At 45.8% G+C, this 17,257-nt stretch overlaps 1 protein-coding gene across 1 annotated transcript in view; it reads left to right on the top strand.

The window, feature by feature from the left end:
- Positions 1-17,257, top strand: part of LOC126108825 (uncharacterized) — a 175,401-nt gene that overhangs the window by 143,392 nt on the left and 14,752 nt on the right. Inside the window, exon 15 of the mRNA XM_049914189.1 lies at positions 15,384-15,695. Within this exon, the coding sequence (XP_049770146.1) occupies positions 15,384-15,695 (312 nt within the window). The remainder of the gene's footprint in view (positions 1-15,383; positions 15,696-17,257) is intronic.

Genomic DNA, 17,257 nt, shown 5'->3' with positions numbered 1-17,257 from the left:
CAGCTAGCGCCATTCGACGGCCAACACCGCGGTTCCTGGTGTGTCCGCTGTGCCGTGCGTGTGATCATTGCTTGTACAGCCCTCTCGCAGTGTCCGGAGCAAGTATGGTGGGTCTGGCACACCGGTGTCAATGTGTTCTTTTTTCCATTTCCAGGAGTGTAGATATTACGGCTCGTACAAAAGCTTACAAACAATCGCTTCCTCTCGTAAATTTTCTAGTGGAACAGGAAAGGGAGTGGTTAGTTGTTTCAGCAAATACTATCCTCCATGCATTTATCAATGACTTATCGATTATGTATATAGATTTGAAAGACGGGAGACAGATAAATTCAATAGTATGGGAGTCTGTAATTGTCTTCGTATAATGTGTGTGCTCAGACGTTTTTGTTTACTATAAAGTTACAGTAGGAGACCATGTTAAGAGTGTCTAGGACACGGAGAATGATTGTGTGATTTATATTTTAGTTTCCCAAAGGATGAACAACGAGTAAAGATGTGGCTCCAGAAAATGAGGAGTAGTAATTTTGTCCCCACAAAATATTCCAAAGTATGTTCAAAACACTTTAAGAGGAATGTTTAGACAGAGAAAAATTTGGACGTATGTGGCTGAAGGTAGCTAATCAAAGTGCACATTCATCTTCTTTAGTGTATTTTACCTTTATTTTCTTCGCCATTTGATTAAGAAGCGTAAAGTATTAGTAAACATGTCCCCAAACTCTTTCATTTGTGTCATTTTCCACTTCCGTTAATGGTGTTATATGGGTTGACTGTTATATGACAAACTGTATTTGCTTTACAGTACATTTATTCTCCGATCGCCTTTCCCCCCCCTTCTTACTCAGTCTACTATTTATTTAATAAACTGGGAGCAAGTACGTAAAATGCGTTAAAGAAAAATTGTGCATTAGGTCGCAAAAACGAGAAAATAGATACGCAGAAACAGCAGAAAAAAGGTCGAATTGGCAGGGATATAATCGCTAATGTGTGGCAAAGTCGGTGTTTTTCGGACACTTGCAAAAGTACTAGCGTACTGTCGAGTCGTTTTGCGAGACTATCACTGCAAAAATGTTCGTCAGGCTCTGTAATAACTAGAAAGTCCTGTATCATACCGAAAACTACCAAAAATCGAGTGCATCTGAACTGCGACACCTATCGCAAAGACGCAGAATGCAATATCACTTGACCTTAAAAGTTACGTAACTGGTTTATTCCCGGTATCAAATGAATACTGTTACAATGTCTGCGCAACATACATAAATAATCCACGACACGTACGAAAAGAATCCGTCTGTACTAGGGATGCAGTGACATTCTAAATATGGGTCAACAGAAACATCCGATCTCACGCGTCGGCTTTGACCCGTGACGTAAGGGTGTTGTGGTGTGTGACGTCATTTCAATCTTTATGGTCTATATGTTTTGTCGCTACTCGTTATGTCTAATGAATCAATATTGTTTTTTTCTTTTCTTTTTTTATTTGTTTCTTTTTTTATCTTTTGATTGACCTACACATTGATCTGTAGCGTAGCCCTGAATACGAGGTTAGGTTGGGAGTTTTTTTTGGCGGGGGGGGGGGTCAGGGGGGGGGGGCGCAGCCCCTCCCCTGCCTGGCCTTGAGTACCACTTGTTTATTATTATCTTTGTTTGCTATCAATGTTAGCAGATTGTTCTTGTGAAACCTTTGTGTGTGTTCTTTTTCTATGTGTTTTCGTCTTTGTGATACGTATGCAACGTTTCTATATCCGCCATATTGGAATTGTCGTTTCCGCTATATTTGTGACGTCATGGGTCAAAGCCGACGGGTTAGATCGGACGCTTCCGTATTTCCCTAAATATACAGGGCGCTATACGGACAAACACACGACGTCCCGAGAACACGTGACCAGGCCGGCAATGTATGTTGACAACACAAAATCCGTTCTGCGTATGTGAATGCTCACTCCAGAGATATTTACTCTATGCAACACACCAAAGATATGATCACCACCGATAACACACTTTACAGTTGTACTTTTTTTTCGGAAAATATCAGTATTCAGTGCGGAATTTGTTATTGTTGTTATTATTATGCCGACACTATATCTTGGCAGTCGGTCGCGACCATAAACAAACGAGAACTTGGACTGTCCGTGGGGAAAGGAACGGTGTGGAGGAGTAAGCTTCGCCTCCCTCTCGAAGGGCCGCCATTTTGCGTCCGCGTTCTGTGCTTCCGCGACAGCAGAACTGGCGTAACGGTCATAGGGGATGGTCGATTCGATTTGTTGGGGTGGAGTCGCGTTCGAATCCCTTTCTGCACCAGGATTAGTCTCTTCTCTAATTTCAAAATAAGGGAAAACGGCAATCCTCAACAGAAAGCAAATTGGAGCACGCAAAACATTTGGTAGTGGCAACAGCGCAACTGTTTGCTGCGGTTAGCATCATTGGTAGTTCAGGCTGACCTCTACCAGTAACTTACGCAACTATACTTCAAAACACTCCTCACCCAAAACTTCCACGATGTAGTGTCCGCATAGTATAAAAACCTGAAACAGCTGGACTGTCAAACTGAACGCCACATTTCTTTCTTGAGATTTCCATACAAATTATCGTCCAAATTTTCGACTTTTCTAGTGCAGTTTCCAAAAATTTTCTTTTTTACAGGCCTCATCCTGACAATTACGAAGCAACAAAAAGTGTAAGCCAACACAGTCGAGTCGTTCTCAAGTGACGATGTTTCATGCATGCGGCAACTGCTTTTTATTTATATAGGTTATAAAAATCAGATTGGTCGCGGTCTGTATGTTAGCCGGACCGATTTTTTGCCCCTCTTTCACTTAGAAACATCGCTCGAAGGCGATTGTTTGTATCGTAGCCGTCTTGGCGCTGGTGATTGTTGACCAGCGTGGCAATTCGTGGGGAATTCATCAAACTGTGGGAAATCTCGATTGGGGATTTTTTTTAGCACTGGCATTATGTGCGGAATATGCGAGGGTTTTAGTGTTTTAGTCTTTATTAATATATCGTAGCTGTTACATTGATAATTTCATACACTCCTGGAAATGGAAAAAAGAACACATTGACACCGGTGTGTCAGACCCACCATACTTGCTCCGGACACTGCGAGAGGGCTGTACAAGCAATGATCACACGCACGGCACAGCGGACACACCAGGAACCGCGGTGTTGGCCGTCGAATGGCGCTAGCTGCGCAGCATTTGTGCACCGCCGCCGTCAGTGTCAGCCAGTTTGCCGTGGCATACGGAGCTCCATCGCAGTCTTTAACACTGGTAGCATGCCGCGACAGCGTGGACGTGAACCGTATGTGCAGTTGACGGACTTTGAGCGAGGGCATATAGTGGGCATGCGGGAGGCCGGGTGGACGTACCGCCGAATTGCTCAACACGTGGGGCGTGAGGTCTCCACAGTACATCGATGTTGTCGCCAGTGGTCGGCGGAAGGTGCACGTGCCCGTCGACCTGGGACCGGACCGCAGCGACGCACGGATGCACGCCAAGACCGTAGGATCCTACGCAGTGCCGTAGGGGACCGCACCGCCACTTCCCAGCAAATTAGGGACACTGTTGCTCCTGGGGTATCGGCGAGGACCATTCGCAACCGTCTCCATGAAGCTGGGCTACGGTCCCGCACACCGTTAGGCCGTCTTCCGCTCACGCCCCAACATCGCGCAGCCCGCCTCCAGTGGTGTAGCGACAGGCGTGAATGGAGGGACGAATGGAGACGTGTCGTCTTCAGCGATGAGAGTCGCTTCTGCCTTGGTGCCAATGATGGTCGTATGCGTGTTTGGCGCCGTGCAGGTGAGCGCCACAATCAGGACTGCATACGACCGAGGCACACAGGGCCAACACCCGGCATCATGGTGTGGGGAGCGATCTCCTACACTGGCCGTACACCACTGGTGATCGTCGAGGGGACACTTAATAGTGCACGGTACATCCAAACCGTCATCGAACCCATCGTTCTACCATTCCTAGACCGGCAAGGGAACTTGCTGTTCCAACAGGACAATGCACGTCCGCATGTATCCCGTGCCACCCAACGTGCTCTAGAAGGTGTAAGTCAACTACCCTGGCCAGCAAGATCTCCGGATCTGTCCCCCATCGAGCATGTTTGGGACTGGATGAAGCGTCGTCTCACGCGGTCTGCACGTCCAGCACGAACGCTGGTCCAACTGAGGCGCCAGGTGGAAATGGCATGGCAAGCCGTTCCACAGGACTACATCCAGCATCTCTACGATCGTCTCCATGGGAGAATAGCAGCCTGCATTGCTGCGAAAGGTGGATATACACTGTACTAGTGCCGACATTGTGCATGCTCTGTTGCCTGTGTCTATGTGCCTGTGGTTCTGTCAGTGTGATCATGTGATGTATCTGACCCCAGGAATGTGTCAATAAAGTTTCCCCTTCCTGGGACAATGAATTCACGGTGTTCTTATTTCAATTTCCAGGAGTGTAGTTGATGATTTTTTTTTTCTGGTGATGATTCTAATGATTTTCAAGACCTCAAGCTTAGAATGACTTTCGTACAGAAGATTTCAAGCAATATCATATAAATATATTATCTAAATACTCTTATATACTGGTATTACGTAAGTGGCTGAGTGCATGCGAGACAAAGCTGTCGAGTGCTTACGTAGAGCAAATCGTCATACCACATAGCAAGGGCGTACCCAGGATCTGAACTAGGGGAGGGAGGCGGGTCATACTAGTCTCAGGAAACAAGGACTCGAGACAACATACAGCACTTCTTATTAAATAAAACAGTAAACTAGTGAAAAACTGCTTTAAATAAACATTTTAAATATAAGAATGCACTTGTTTAAAAGTACAAGTTTTTAATTCAGTAATAATCTTCTAGGATTTGCCGACAGTAACGTGCCGAAGACGAAAAAATTACTCCCGGATCTGCGCGAACGAGTTCAAATATCTTCTGGGGGGGGGGGGGGGCAAGCTGCCCCACCCCACCCCCCTGCCCCTCGCTGGGTACGACCATGCCACATAGACAAAGTTTTAGTGGCTTTTCGAATTACTTGAACGTCTGTTTTTTTCTTGTAAATACTTAAATTTATGAAGAATAAAAGTGTATTATGAGCATTAAATAATGTAATCAAAAATTTATTCAAGACGAGTACCAGAGGAAAGTGCGGTTCTGGGCGCTTCAGTCTGGAACCGCGTAACTGCTACGGTCGCAGGTTCGAGTCCTGCCTCGGGAATGAATGTGTGTGATGTCCTTAGGTTAGTTAGGTTTAAGCTGTTCTAAGTTATAGGGGACTGATGACCACAGGTGTTACGTCCCATAGTGCTAAGAGCCATTTGAACCAGAAAAAAACACAAGTGTCCTATTATGTGGGGACTTTGCGGAATTCTCCGCGAATTTGGGGATTTTCTTCTAGATTTTTGTGGAATTTGGAATATTGGATTTGTCACCGTTAGCCACGACACACGGGTTAGGAATTTCAGCCGCTGAAACGGCCCTCTAACGCCGAGCCGTCAACACAGATGTAAAGCGCACAACTTCGGTGGTGAGTACGATGTTGATGTGTTGATGCGGCTCTCCATGCTGTTCTATCCTGTGCAAGCTGCTTCATCTCCCAGAACTTACTGCAACCTACATCCTTCTGAATCTGCTTAGTGTACTCATCTCTTGGTCTCCCTCTACGATTTTTACCCTCAATGCTTTCCTCCAATCTAAATTTGTGATCCTTTGATGCGTCAGAACGTGCCCCATCGACCGATCCCTTCTTCTAGTCAAGTTGTCACAGACTCCTCCCAAATTCCATTCACTACCTCCACCTAAGTTACGTTATCTACCCATCAATCTTCAGCATTCTTTTGTAGCACCACATTTCGAAAGCTTCTGTTCTCTTCTTGTCTAAACTATTTATCGTCCATGTTTCACATCCATACATGCCATACACTCCACACAAATACACTCAGGAAGGACTACCGGACACTTAAATCTGTACACCACGTCAACAAATTTCTCTGCTTCAGAAACGTTTTCTTTGGTATAGCTAGTCTACATTGTATGCCCTCTCGACTTCGACGATCATCAGTTATTTTGCTTCCCAAATAGCAAAATTCATCTACTGCTTTGTCTCGTATCCTAATCTAATTCTCTCAGCATCTTCTGATTTAATTCGGCTACATTCCATCCTCGTTTAGCTTTTGTTGATGTTCATCTTATATCCTCCTTTCAACTGCTCTTCCAAGTCCTTTGCTGTCTCTGACAGAATTACAATGTCGTTGGCAAACTTCGTTTTTATTTCTTCTCCCTGGATTTTAATTCCTACTCCGAATTTTTCTTTTGTTTCCTTTACTGCTTGCTCAATATACAGATTGAATAACATCGGGGATCGGTTACAACCCTGTCTCACTCCGTTCCCAACTACTGCTTCCCTTTCGTACCCCTTGACCTTTACACCTGCTGTCTGATTTCTTTACAAAATGTAAGTGGTCTTTCGCTCCCTGTATTTTACCCCTGCCACCTTCAGAATTTGAAAGACTATTCCTATCAACAATGTCAAAAGCATTCTCTAAATCGTGCGGTAGCGTTCTCGCTTCCCACTCCCGGGTTCGATTCCCGGCGGGGTCAGGGATTTTCTCTGCCTCGTGATGGCTGGGTGTTGTGTGATGCCCTTAGGTTAGTTCGGTTTAAGTAGTTCTAAGTTCTAGGGGACTTATGACCACAGCAGTTGAGTCCCATAGTGCTCAGACCCATTGGAACCATTCTCTAAATCGACAAATGCTAGTAACATGTTTGCCTTTCCTGAACCTATTAACTCCCAATAAACCATGCGCTCTCTAGAGAGGTGACTATCGATATGGCTGCGGAATCGCCAGCTATATTACAAAATGCTTCAAACCTGAAGGTGATCATTTAGAGCGAAACCAGTTGTGGATGTTTTTATGCTTCCGTACCGCAATCTGACGAGCACGGAAGCCTTATAGGACCACTTTGTCGGTGCGACCAACTTCAGTGGCCCCTCGGCGATGTAACAAATTCACGCTTGTAAGTCAGTGCAGTCAAAAGATAGCATCGTTTGACATATTGTGATACAAATTCACTCATCAAAAGCTATAGGGTATTTCACCTTGGACTAGCCACCAAATTTGACAAGAATCAAGGTTTCAGAGCACAAGTAAGGGGGGGGGGGGGGAATCGGAAAAACGAATACCCAGAGGGTGAATTTGCCCAGTGCGTCCAGATGACAGGAATTGCAACGTCTCACTTTTTACAGGAGAAATAGTTAACTCTAAAGGAGGCCGCCCATTTAGCCAAGCGGTCTAACGCACTGCATATAACGGTTGGGGGGGGGGGGGGGGGGGAGGCGTGCCGGTCCCCAGCACGAATCCGCCCGGCGGGTTAGTGTCCATGTCCGGTGAGCCGGCCAGCCTGTGGATGGGCCTTTTAGGCGGTTTTCCATCTGCCTCGGCGAAAGTGGACCGGTTCCCCTTATTCCGCCTCAGTTACACTGTGTCGGCGATCGCTGTGCAAACACTTTCTCCACGTACGCGTACACCATAATTACTCTACCACGTAAACATTGGATATCTCCGATCCCGCCCCCTGTTGCCGTTATCAGGCAATATTGTGTCTGGATGCTAGACAATACAGGGTGATTCACGAAGATATGCTAATATTTTAATATGTTATTCTACAAATAAAACTAAAGAAAAAAAGTTCATATAAACAAAGGTCCGCAAATATTTAGTTGTTGTTGTTGTTGTGGTCTTCAGTCCTGAGACTGGTTTGATGCAGCTCTCCATGCTACTCTATCCTGTGCAAGCTTCTTCATCTCCCAGTATCTACTGCAACCTACATCCTTCCGAATCTGCTTAGTGTATTCATCTCTTGGTCTCCCTCTACGATTTTTACCCCCCACACTGCCCTCCAATGCTAAATTTGTGGTCCCTTGATGCCTCAAAACATGTCCTACCAACCGATCCCTTCTTCTAGTCAAGTTGTGCCACAAACTTCTCTTCTCCCCAATCCTATTCAATACCTCCTCATTAGATACATGATCTACCCACCTTATCTTCAGCATTCTTCTGTAGCACCACATTTCGAAAGCTTCTATTCTCTTCTTGTCCAAGCTAGTTATCGTCCATGTTTCACTTCCATACATGGCTACACTCCATACAAATACTTTCAGAAACGACTTCCTGACAAATCTATACTCGATGTTAACAAATTCCTCTTCTTGAGAAACGCTTTCCTTGCCATTGCCAGTCTACATTTTATATCCTCTCTACTTCGACCATCATTAGTTATTTTACTCCCTAAATAGCAAATCTCCTTTACTACTTTAAGTGTCTCATTTCCTAATCTAATTCCCTCAGCATCACCCGACTTAATTTGACTACATTCCATTATCCTCGTTTTGCTTTTGTTGATGTTCATCTTATATCCTCCTTTCAAGACACTGTCCATTACGTTCAACTGCTCTTCCAAGTCCTTTGCTGTCTCTGACAGAATTACAATGTCATCGGCGAACCTCAAAGTTTTTACTTCTTCTCCATGAATTTTAATACCTACTCCGAATTTTTCTTTTGTTTCCTTTACTGCTTGCTCAATATACAGATTCAATAACATCGGGGAGAGGCTACAACCCTGTCTTACTCCTTTCCCAACCACTGCTTCCCTTTCATGCCCCTCGACTCTTATAACTGCCATCTGGTTTCTGTACAAACTGTAAATAGCCTTTCGCTCCCTGTATTTTACCCCTGCCACCTTCAGAGTTACGGACAACAAAAGATTTTGGCTGAAATTTAGCAAAAAATGGTTCAAATGGCTCTGAGCACTATGGGACTTAACATCTGAGGTCATCAGTCCCCTAGAACTTAGAACTACTTAAACCTAACTAACCTAAGGACATCACACACATCCATGCCCGAGGCAGAATTCGAACCTGCGACCGTAGCAGTCGCGTGGTCCGGACTGAAGCGCCTAGAGCCGCTCGGCCACAGCGGCTGGCGAAATTTAGCAACTACGCTAATATGAAGCCATCACGAAACTGTAGGAGGTTAAAGTAAAGAACGATTTCCATTTCTTTTGTTGCAATTGATACGGTGAATCTATTAAAATATGTCCCAGACGTGTATCTGCAACAGTTTTCCAGAACACGCGGAGAAGCAAAGTAGTAATTTCGTAAAATTTTTAATTTATTAACTACTTGGTCCAATTTGTTTTTTTTTTTTTTTTAATTCCAGACAACTACACGAAGTTTAACAGAAGTTGTAGAGAATTTAAGTTTGGAAAACTGATGGTAATAACGTTAACTGAAAACTCTATGAATGTGTCAGATAATCCGCTTTTATTAATACTATAGCACACCTGAGAATTCATGATAAACTGGAAAATGTCGTTTCACTTAGTTATGGGGAGCTCGTGAATGAGTCGTTCAAATGAACGCTTCACTCCAGTGAAGTGTGAACTAACCACTCAATTTCAGTGAACTGGTACTTCAAACTCTTCACAGATAGCACGCTCCACACTTTTTTCTAGTTCACTCACTCTCTTCCCCTCTCCCTCTCCCACTACATCGGCGCTACGTCACTCATCCTCCCTTCACTTCAGTCCTCCCTCTACTCAAGGTCCGTAAAAAAAAATACCTCTACTGCCTGTCGACGAATCGCGCGGTGTTGTGGCGAACGATAGGTTTACGAGGGGTTGGGGAAGTTAGGGGCGAGGCGAAAGCAGCGTCAGTTGCTTCCTGCAGTGCTGACATCATTACCCGTGACTATTTGTGCAGTTAAACTTCGCATCTACCGTTGGCAGCGCTTGCAGACAAATAAATATTAAAGATACAAACGAAGAGGCTGGCTGTGTGAGCACGCACAGCCAACATGAAAATAAAAGGTTTGTAAATAACACTGAAAGAGGGATTTTACCTGAAATCGTACCAATGACTACAGGTGACAGTTTACGTTTTGAAGCAAGAGGGTTATTATTCTCAACAAAAGTAAAATTATAGGAAAACTTCTGAATAATTACTTAATGTAGGTATATAGACTTTGTGGCGGTGGTAAACAAACTCATTGTATTTTGGATTAAATTTTAAAAGGTACATAAAATTGGACTGCATTTCGTTGGTAGCCCTAGTTTTCATTCCATTAATACAACAAATAATGTTTCACTTGGCAGATAAAGACTTTTTTGGGCGCTTCATGAGAAAATGTCGAGCAAGATTAAATGTAATAGCTGCTTTATACACTCCTGGAAATGGAAAAAAGAACACATTGACACCGGTGTGTCAGACCCACCATACTTGCTCCGGACACTGCGAGAGGGCTGTACAAGCAATGATCACACGCACGGCACAGCGGACACACCAGGAACCGCGGTGTTGGCCGTCGAATGGCGCTAGCTGCGCAGCATTTGTACACCGCCGCCGTCAGTGTCAGCCAGTTTGCCGTGGCATACGGAGCTCCATCGCAGTCTTTAACACTGGTAGCATGCCGCGACAGCGTGGACGTGAACCGTATGTGCAGTTGACGGACTTTGAGCGAGGGCGTATAGTGGGCATGCGGGAGGCCGGGTGGACGTACCGCCGAATTGCTCAACACGTGGGGCGTGAGGTCTCCACAGTACATCGATGTTGTCGCCAGTGGTCGGCGGAAGGTGCACGTGCCCGTCGACCTGGGACCGGACCGCAGTGACGCACGGATGCACGCCAAGACCGTAGGATCCTACGCAGTGCCGTAGGGGACCGCACCGCCACTTCCCAGCAAATTAGGGACACTGTTGCTCCTGGGGTATCGGCGAGGACCATTCGCAACCGTCTCCATGAAGCTGGGCTACGGTCCCGCACACCGTTAGGCCGTCTTCCGCTCACGCCCCAACATCGTGCAGCCCGCCTCCAGTGGTGTCGCAACAGGCGTGAATGGAGGGACGAATGGAGACGTGTCGTCTTCAGCGATGAGAGTCGCTTCTGCCTCGGTGCCAATGATGGTCGTATGCGTGTTTGGCGCCGTGCAGGTGAGCGCCACAATCAGGACTGCATACGACCGAGGCACACAGGGCCAACACCCGGCATCATGGTGTGGGGAGCGATCTCCTAGACTGGCCGTACACCACTGGTGATCGTCGAGGGGATACTGAATAGTGCACGGTACATCCAAACCGTCATCGAACCCATCGTTCTACCATTCCTAGACCGGCAAGGGAACTTGCTGTTCCAACAGGACAATGCACGTCCACATGTATCCCGTGCCACCCAACGTGCTCTAGAAGGTGTAAGTCAACTACCCTGGCCAGCAAGATCTCCGGATCTGTCCCCCATTGAGCATGTTTGGGACTGGATGAAGCGTCGTCTCACGCGGTCTGCACGTCCAGCACGAACGCTGGTCCAACTGAGGCGCCAGGTGGAAATGGCATGGCAAGCCGTTTCACAGGGCTACATCCAACATCTCTACGATCGTCTCCATGGGAGAATAGCAGCCTGCATTGCTGCGAAAGGTGGATATACACTGTACTAGTGCCGACATTGTGCATGCTCTGTTGCCTGTGTCTATGTGCCTGTGGTTCTGTCAGTGTGATCATGTGATGTATCTGACCCCAGGAATGTGTCAATAAAGTTTCCCCTTCCTGGGACAATGAATTCACGGTGTTCTTATTTCAATTTCCAGGAGTGTACCACTTCACAACGAGAGCTAATGAATGTAGGTGCATCGACGCCACGTTGTACTGTTTATGCAAGGCGTGGCAACAGCGGCGTTTCACCAATCGAACTGCTGCCAGTGTGGTAGGAAAAGCCGGTTCGCCATTGGTGTTACTTCAGCAACGGCGTCACCTCCCCTCTGGAGAGCCAAAGGTCACAACTAATTTCAAACGCACTATAGTTCCCTATATCGTAAAATTCAGAGCCATTTCTACGTGCAGCAATCGCTCCTGGAAATCTGGTGTCTGATAAATTCGAAGCGCGTCATATTAACTATAAAGTCGTTCTTTGCCTGATGTCTGACTTTTACCATTGCGACCCACTCAGCCTGAATGCAGAACTACTGTGCGAGGGTCATTGAATAATTAAAGACACAAATTGGTCTGGGGGAAAAAACTGTTAATAGGACAAGTTTGGTACTTTTATGGCTGTAAGTTGGCATCACTGGGATGAGCCCTGATGAGCTGATGTATCAACATTGTTTTGTTTATAACCTCAAAAAACATTTCAAGGTCGCGAGTCCGTTTGAAACGTCCACATTAGTTGAACAACGTTTTTTACTTGCCGAAGGCGAGAAACTAGTGAACATACAGGGTGATTCAAAAAGAATACCACAACTTTAGGAATTTAAAACTCTGCATCGACAAAAGGCAGAGCTAAGCACTATCTGTCGGCGTATTAAGGGAGCTATAAAGTTTCATTTAGTTGTACATTTGTTCGCTTAAGGCGCTGTTGACTAGGCGTCAGCGTCAGTTGATGCTAAGATGGCGACTGCTCAACAGAAAGCTTTTTGTGTTATTGAGTACGGCAGAAGTGAATCGACGACAGTTGTTCAGCGTGCATTTCGAACGAAGTATGGTGTTAAACCTCCTGATAGGTGTTGTATTAAACGTTGGTATAAACAGTTTACAGAGAATGGGTGTTTGTGCAAAGGGAAAAGTTCTGGACGGCCGAGAACGAGTGATGAAAATGTAGCACGCATCCAGCAAGCATTTGTTCGCAGCCCAGGAAAATCGACTCGCAGAGCTAGCAGAGAGCTGCAAATTCCACAATCAACTGTATGGAGAGTCCTACGAAAAAGGTCAGTTATGAAACCTTATCGTCTGAAATTGGTTCAAGCACTGTCTGCAGCTGATAAGATTAAAAGAATCGATTTCTGTGATTTTATCCTTGCTCAAATGGAAACAGATGAATCTTTCGTTTCAAAGATTGTGTTTAGTGATGAAGCAACTTTCCACACTAACGGGAAAGTCAACCGTCACAACGTCTGTATATGGGGCACTGAGAATCCGCGGGAAACAACTCAGTATGAACGTGACTCGCCTATGTGAACGTTTTCTGTGCCATTTCAGCCAATAAAGTTTTTGGTCCCTTTTTCTTCGAAGGTGCTACTGTAACTGGACTACAGTATCTGGAGATGTTAGAGAATTGGCTGTTCCCTCAGCTCGAACAAGAAGCACAACAATTCATATTTCAGTAGGATGGAGCGCCACCACATTGGCGCTTATCTGTCCGTAACTACCTGAACGTCAACTACCCGAGGCGATGGATCGGCCGCCAGGCAGCCCGTGACAGAGCACTTCATCACTGACCTCCAACAAGCCCTGATCTTACCCCCTGCGATTTTTTCTTATGGGGATATGTTAAGGATACGGTGTTTCGGCCACCTCTCCCAGCCACCATTGATGATTTGAAACGAGAAATAACAGCAGCTATCCAAACTGTTACGCCTGATATGCTACAGAGAGTGTGGAACGAGTTGGATATCGGGTTGATATTGCTCGAGTGTCTGGAGGGGGCCATATTGAACATCTCTGAACTTGTTTTTGAGTGAAAAAAACCTTTTTAAATACTCTTTAATGATGTATAACAGAAGGTTATATTATGTTTCTTTCATTAAATACACATTTTTAAAGTTGTGGTATTCTTTTTGAATCACCGTGTATAGTGTAGAATGTCTAAAATTTATCGTGAAGATTGTACGAATCGTGCAAATTTTTACAAGTGGGTAGAGACGTTCAAGAGTGCTCGCGACTCAGTGACTGACGAACACTCTTCTGGCCGACCAGTTTCAACTCCCTCACTTGAAAGTCGAATTGATGACATCATTCGTGCCGACCGCCGTGTGACTGTGGAATTGATAGTTGATAAGGTTCAAGTTAGTACTGGTACAGTTCGTAACATTATCTGTAACAAGCTGAAGTACCGCGAAATATGTGCAAAATGGGTCCTAAAGGAGTTGATGCGGCAACACAAGGAAACAAGTTTGAGAGTGTGCACACAGCTAAAGGATCGTTACGAGAGAGAAGGTGAGCACTTCCTCAACAAAATTTTTAACTTGTCATGAAATTTGAGTTCACTATTACGAGCCGGAATCAAAAAGGCAATCCATGCAATGGAAGCACACCAACTCACCTGTCAAGAAAAAATTCAAAACTCAAACAGCAGGAAAAAAAGACATGTTGACGTTGTTTTGGGATGCTGAAGGTCCAGTTTTTGTGGTGATGTGGAAGAGCAGTGTACAGTGAACAGCCAGTCGGATTTGCTTTTAAACAAGGTGAAGCCAGCCACGAGACAGAGGCATCGTGGGTCTCAGAGCAGAGGTGTGATTCTCCAGCAAGACAATTTTGCTCAAATAACCCGTGAAACCGTCGACGAAATGGGCTGGAAAGTACTGTCTCATCCCCGTTACAGTCCTGATTCAGCACCTCGTGATTTCCATTTGTTTGGTGCACTGAAGGAGGCATTACGTGCGAAGAGGTTCCAGGACAACGAGGACATGGAAAAATTTGTGGGAAATTGGTTTAAACATCAAGATGAAGATTTCTTTGCAGCCGGAATAAAAGAAAGCTTCTTGCACGTTGGAACAAGTGCATAAATGCTCTAGGGGATTATGTTGAAAAGTACAAAAAGTATCGTTTTGAAAAATAAACACTTTTTTCTCCAGACGAATTTGTCTCTTTAATTATGCGATCACGTTGTGCGGGTAATACAAACAACGCGCTGAAAGTCACCTCTGCGGACAATATTCGTTTGGGTAAATATTGCCCGTCTTGCTCTGTCCTCCTCGCATCTAGACAGTGAAAATGGCCAACCAAGAGCAGTAGGAGGAATTTCGACCAAAAATCTTCTCCAGTGTAAGTGTGGAACAGTGCCTTTCTATCCAATTACGATGGGCCACGGATAGTATTCATAAGAGTTCAGCCATTAAGTCACCTTCATCCGCATCAGCGCGGGAATATTAGCCTGTGATGATGGCCCACCAATAGTAGCCACGAGAATTTTAACCCATATTACCACTTCTCTAGCACAAACGCGGGAAAACTCCCCTTTATAACAGAACGCGACACTGGCCTCTTACAGCGTTCTAGCAATAGTGGACACCGTACCATCCTGAAGAAGATCCCAGTGGAGAGGTCGAAACGTCGATTACTTCGGAAGGAAATATGATGCGCCCTAACCACCCACAAGATTTTAACTTTGATAAGTTTGTTTGGAACCCTGAATGCGCTAGTGCTACTCGCACATGGCCAAATTCTTTTGTTAGCAGGAGGTTTTACACCCCATTTCTGCGCGGCAGGTGTTCACGCCGCCGAGCGGTTCGCCGCCGCTGACCGTGGCGCCCCACGGCCACGCCCACCCCCACCCCCACGGCCGGATGGTGGCGGACCCGCACCACGCCTACGCCGCCTACCACCACCCGCACCACCACCACCACCACCAGCCGCACCACCACCACCACCCGCACGCGGTGCCACCCCCGCACCCGCACCACGTGCTGGTGCAGCAGCCGGGCGCCGTCTACCGCCCCCACCGCGCGCCCGCCGGCGGCCCGCCTCCGGCGCCGCCGCCCCCGCCGCTGGTGCAGATGCGCCTGCTGTCGCCGGGGTCCGGCGCCGGCACGCCGCCCCCGCAGCAGCCGCTGCTGCCCCCGGCCTACGACCAGCCGCCGCCCCCGGACTACTACGCCGCCCCCGGGCAGCAGCAGCAGCGGCTCGTCAGGACGGTCCGGCTGCCCTACTCGCCGCAGCTGCAGGTAGGCCCAACTCCACCTCACCACGTTCTCTTCATTCCTCCTGCACTTTGTCTTCTACTCTCAACACTTTCTATATTTATTTTCTCTTCCTCTTCATTTACCCTCTGCATCTCTTGACCGCCTTCTTTCTACTTTCTCTTCTTTTGGTCTTCAGTTTTTCTCCTTTCTCTCCCCACTTTCTCTTCTTACACTCCCCACTTTCACTTCCCTCACTCCCCACTTTCACTTCCCTCACTCCCCACCTTCACTTCCCTCACTCCCCACTTTCACTTCTCTCACAACATTATCTTCTGTAATCCGCACTCTCCTTTCCTACTAACCACTATCGCTTCTCCAACTAAATGACTATTTCTTTCATTCTTCCTCTTCCTCTCTTCTCACACTTCCTCTCTTCTCACACTTCCTCTTCCTCTCTTCTCACACTTCCTCTTCCTCTCTTCTCACACTTCCTCTTCCTCTCTTCTCACACTTCCTCTTCCTCTCTTCTCACACTTCCTCTTCCTCTCTTCTCACACTTCCTAATTCCACTGTCCATTTTGTCATCTGTCACTAAAGCCCCTCTGAAGCACTTGTCATGTGGCACACTTTCCGCTTCCCTTGCTGTCCACTTTCTCTTCTTACACCTCTCATCCCACTTCCTCCTCTCCTAGTAACCACTTTCTCTTCTCCCTCTGTCCGCATTCTGTTCTCTCACATTCCAGCCTCATCAGGAATGCAGCAGATCTAATACATGACCAGATATTTATATTTAGGTTTTCTGCGACTTTTTGAAATTGCTTAACAGTCACAATGCCGAGAGGGGTGTAGTTAATTTCCACGTCTTGAAAATATCGTTATCTTGTCAGTTACCTTGAGTTTTAAAATTCAGAAAAATCATTTATTGTTCTTAACAAATTCTTCTACCAGATTCCATATACATTTTCAGTTTTTCACTTAAACTTACACCAAAAAGGTACGTCTTACTAGCGGATGTCATTTTCCCCAGTGAATATTTTATTCAGTATTTCCAACTTCAAGACCTTATATACACGTATCTCTTTGAAAAGTATGTTGGCAGTTAAACGTCAACAACAATGAACTAAATTTGCATTTTTTAAATTTTTGTTAGTGGTTGTCATGAGGGTGGTACGTGTTATTGAAAGTACATTGATACTGCTGAGACTGTGCTATATGGTATTTTAAGTTTCTGGACCCTTAAACATCAGTACCTTTTGGAAAAGTAAATTGTTAAAATAATTCAATAACAATTAACAAAGTTTGTTTTTAACTTTTTAGGCTGGACATAAAGCGTCCCCCCCCCCTCCTTGGTAATGTGTGCTATGGAACATGCCTTGGTATTGTTATGGTTATGAGCACAGCCATTTCCTTTGCCATTCCCCATTGTTCACATAAACAAAGTTTGTAAAACAAATCTGAAACCTCACCATCAACAGGACGTTGAAACACAATCCCCTTTTCTTTTCCTCCACCTTTCCTCTCTCCAACTTTTCAATTCGCGACCTCCTCCTTCCTCTTCTTGTTTTCTTCTGTAACTCTCCATCTTATTTGGCACGGTAGTGGTT

This window comes from Schistocerca cancellata, chromosome 11, assembly GCF_023864275.1.
Source record: "Schistocerca cancellata isolate TAMUIC-IGC-003103 chromosome 11, iqSchCanc2.1, whole genome shotgun sequence".
Taxonomy (NCBI): Eukaryota; Metazoa; Arthropoda; class Insecta; order Orthoptera; family Acrididae; genus Schistocerca; species Schistocerca cancellata.
This window is presented reverse-complemented; position numbering and strand designations above follow the sequence as displayed.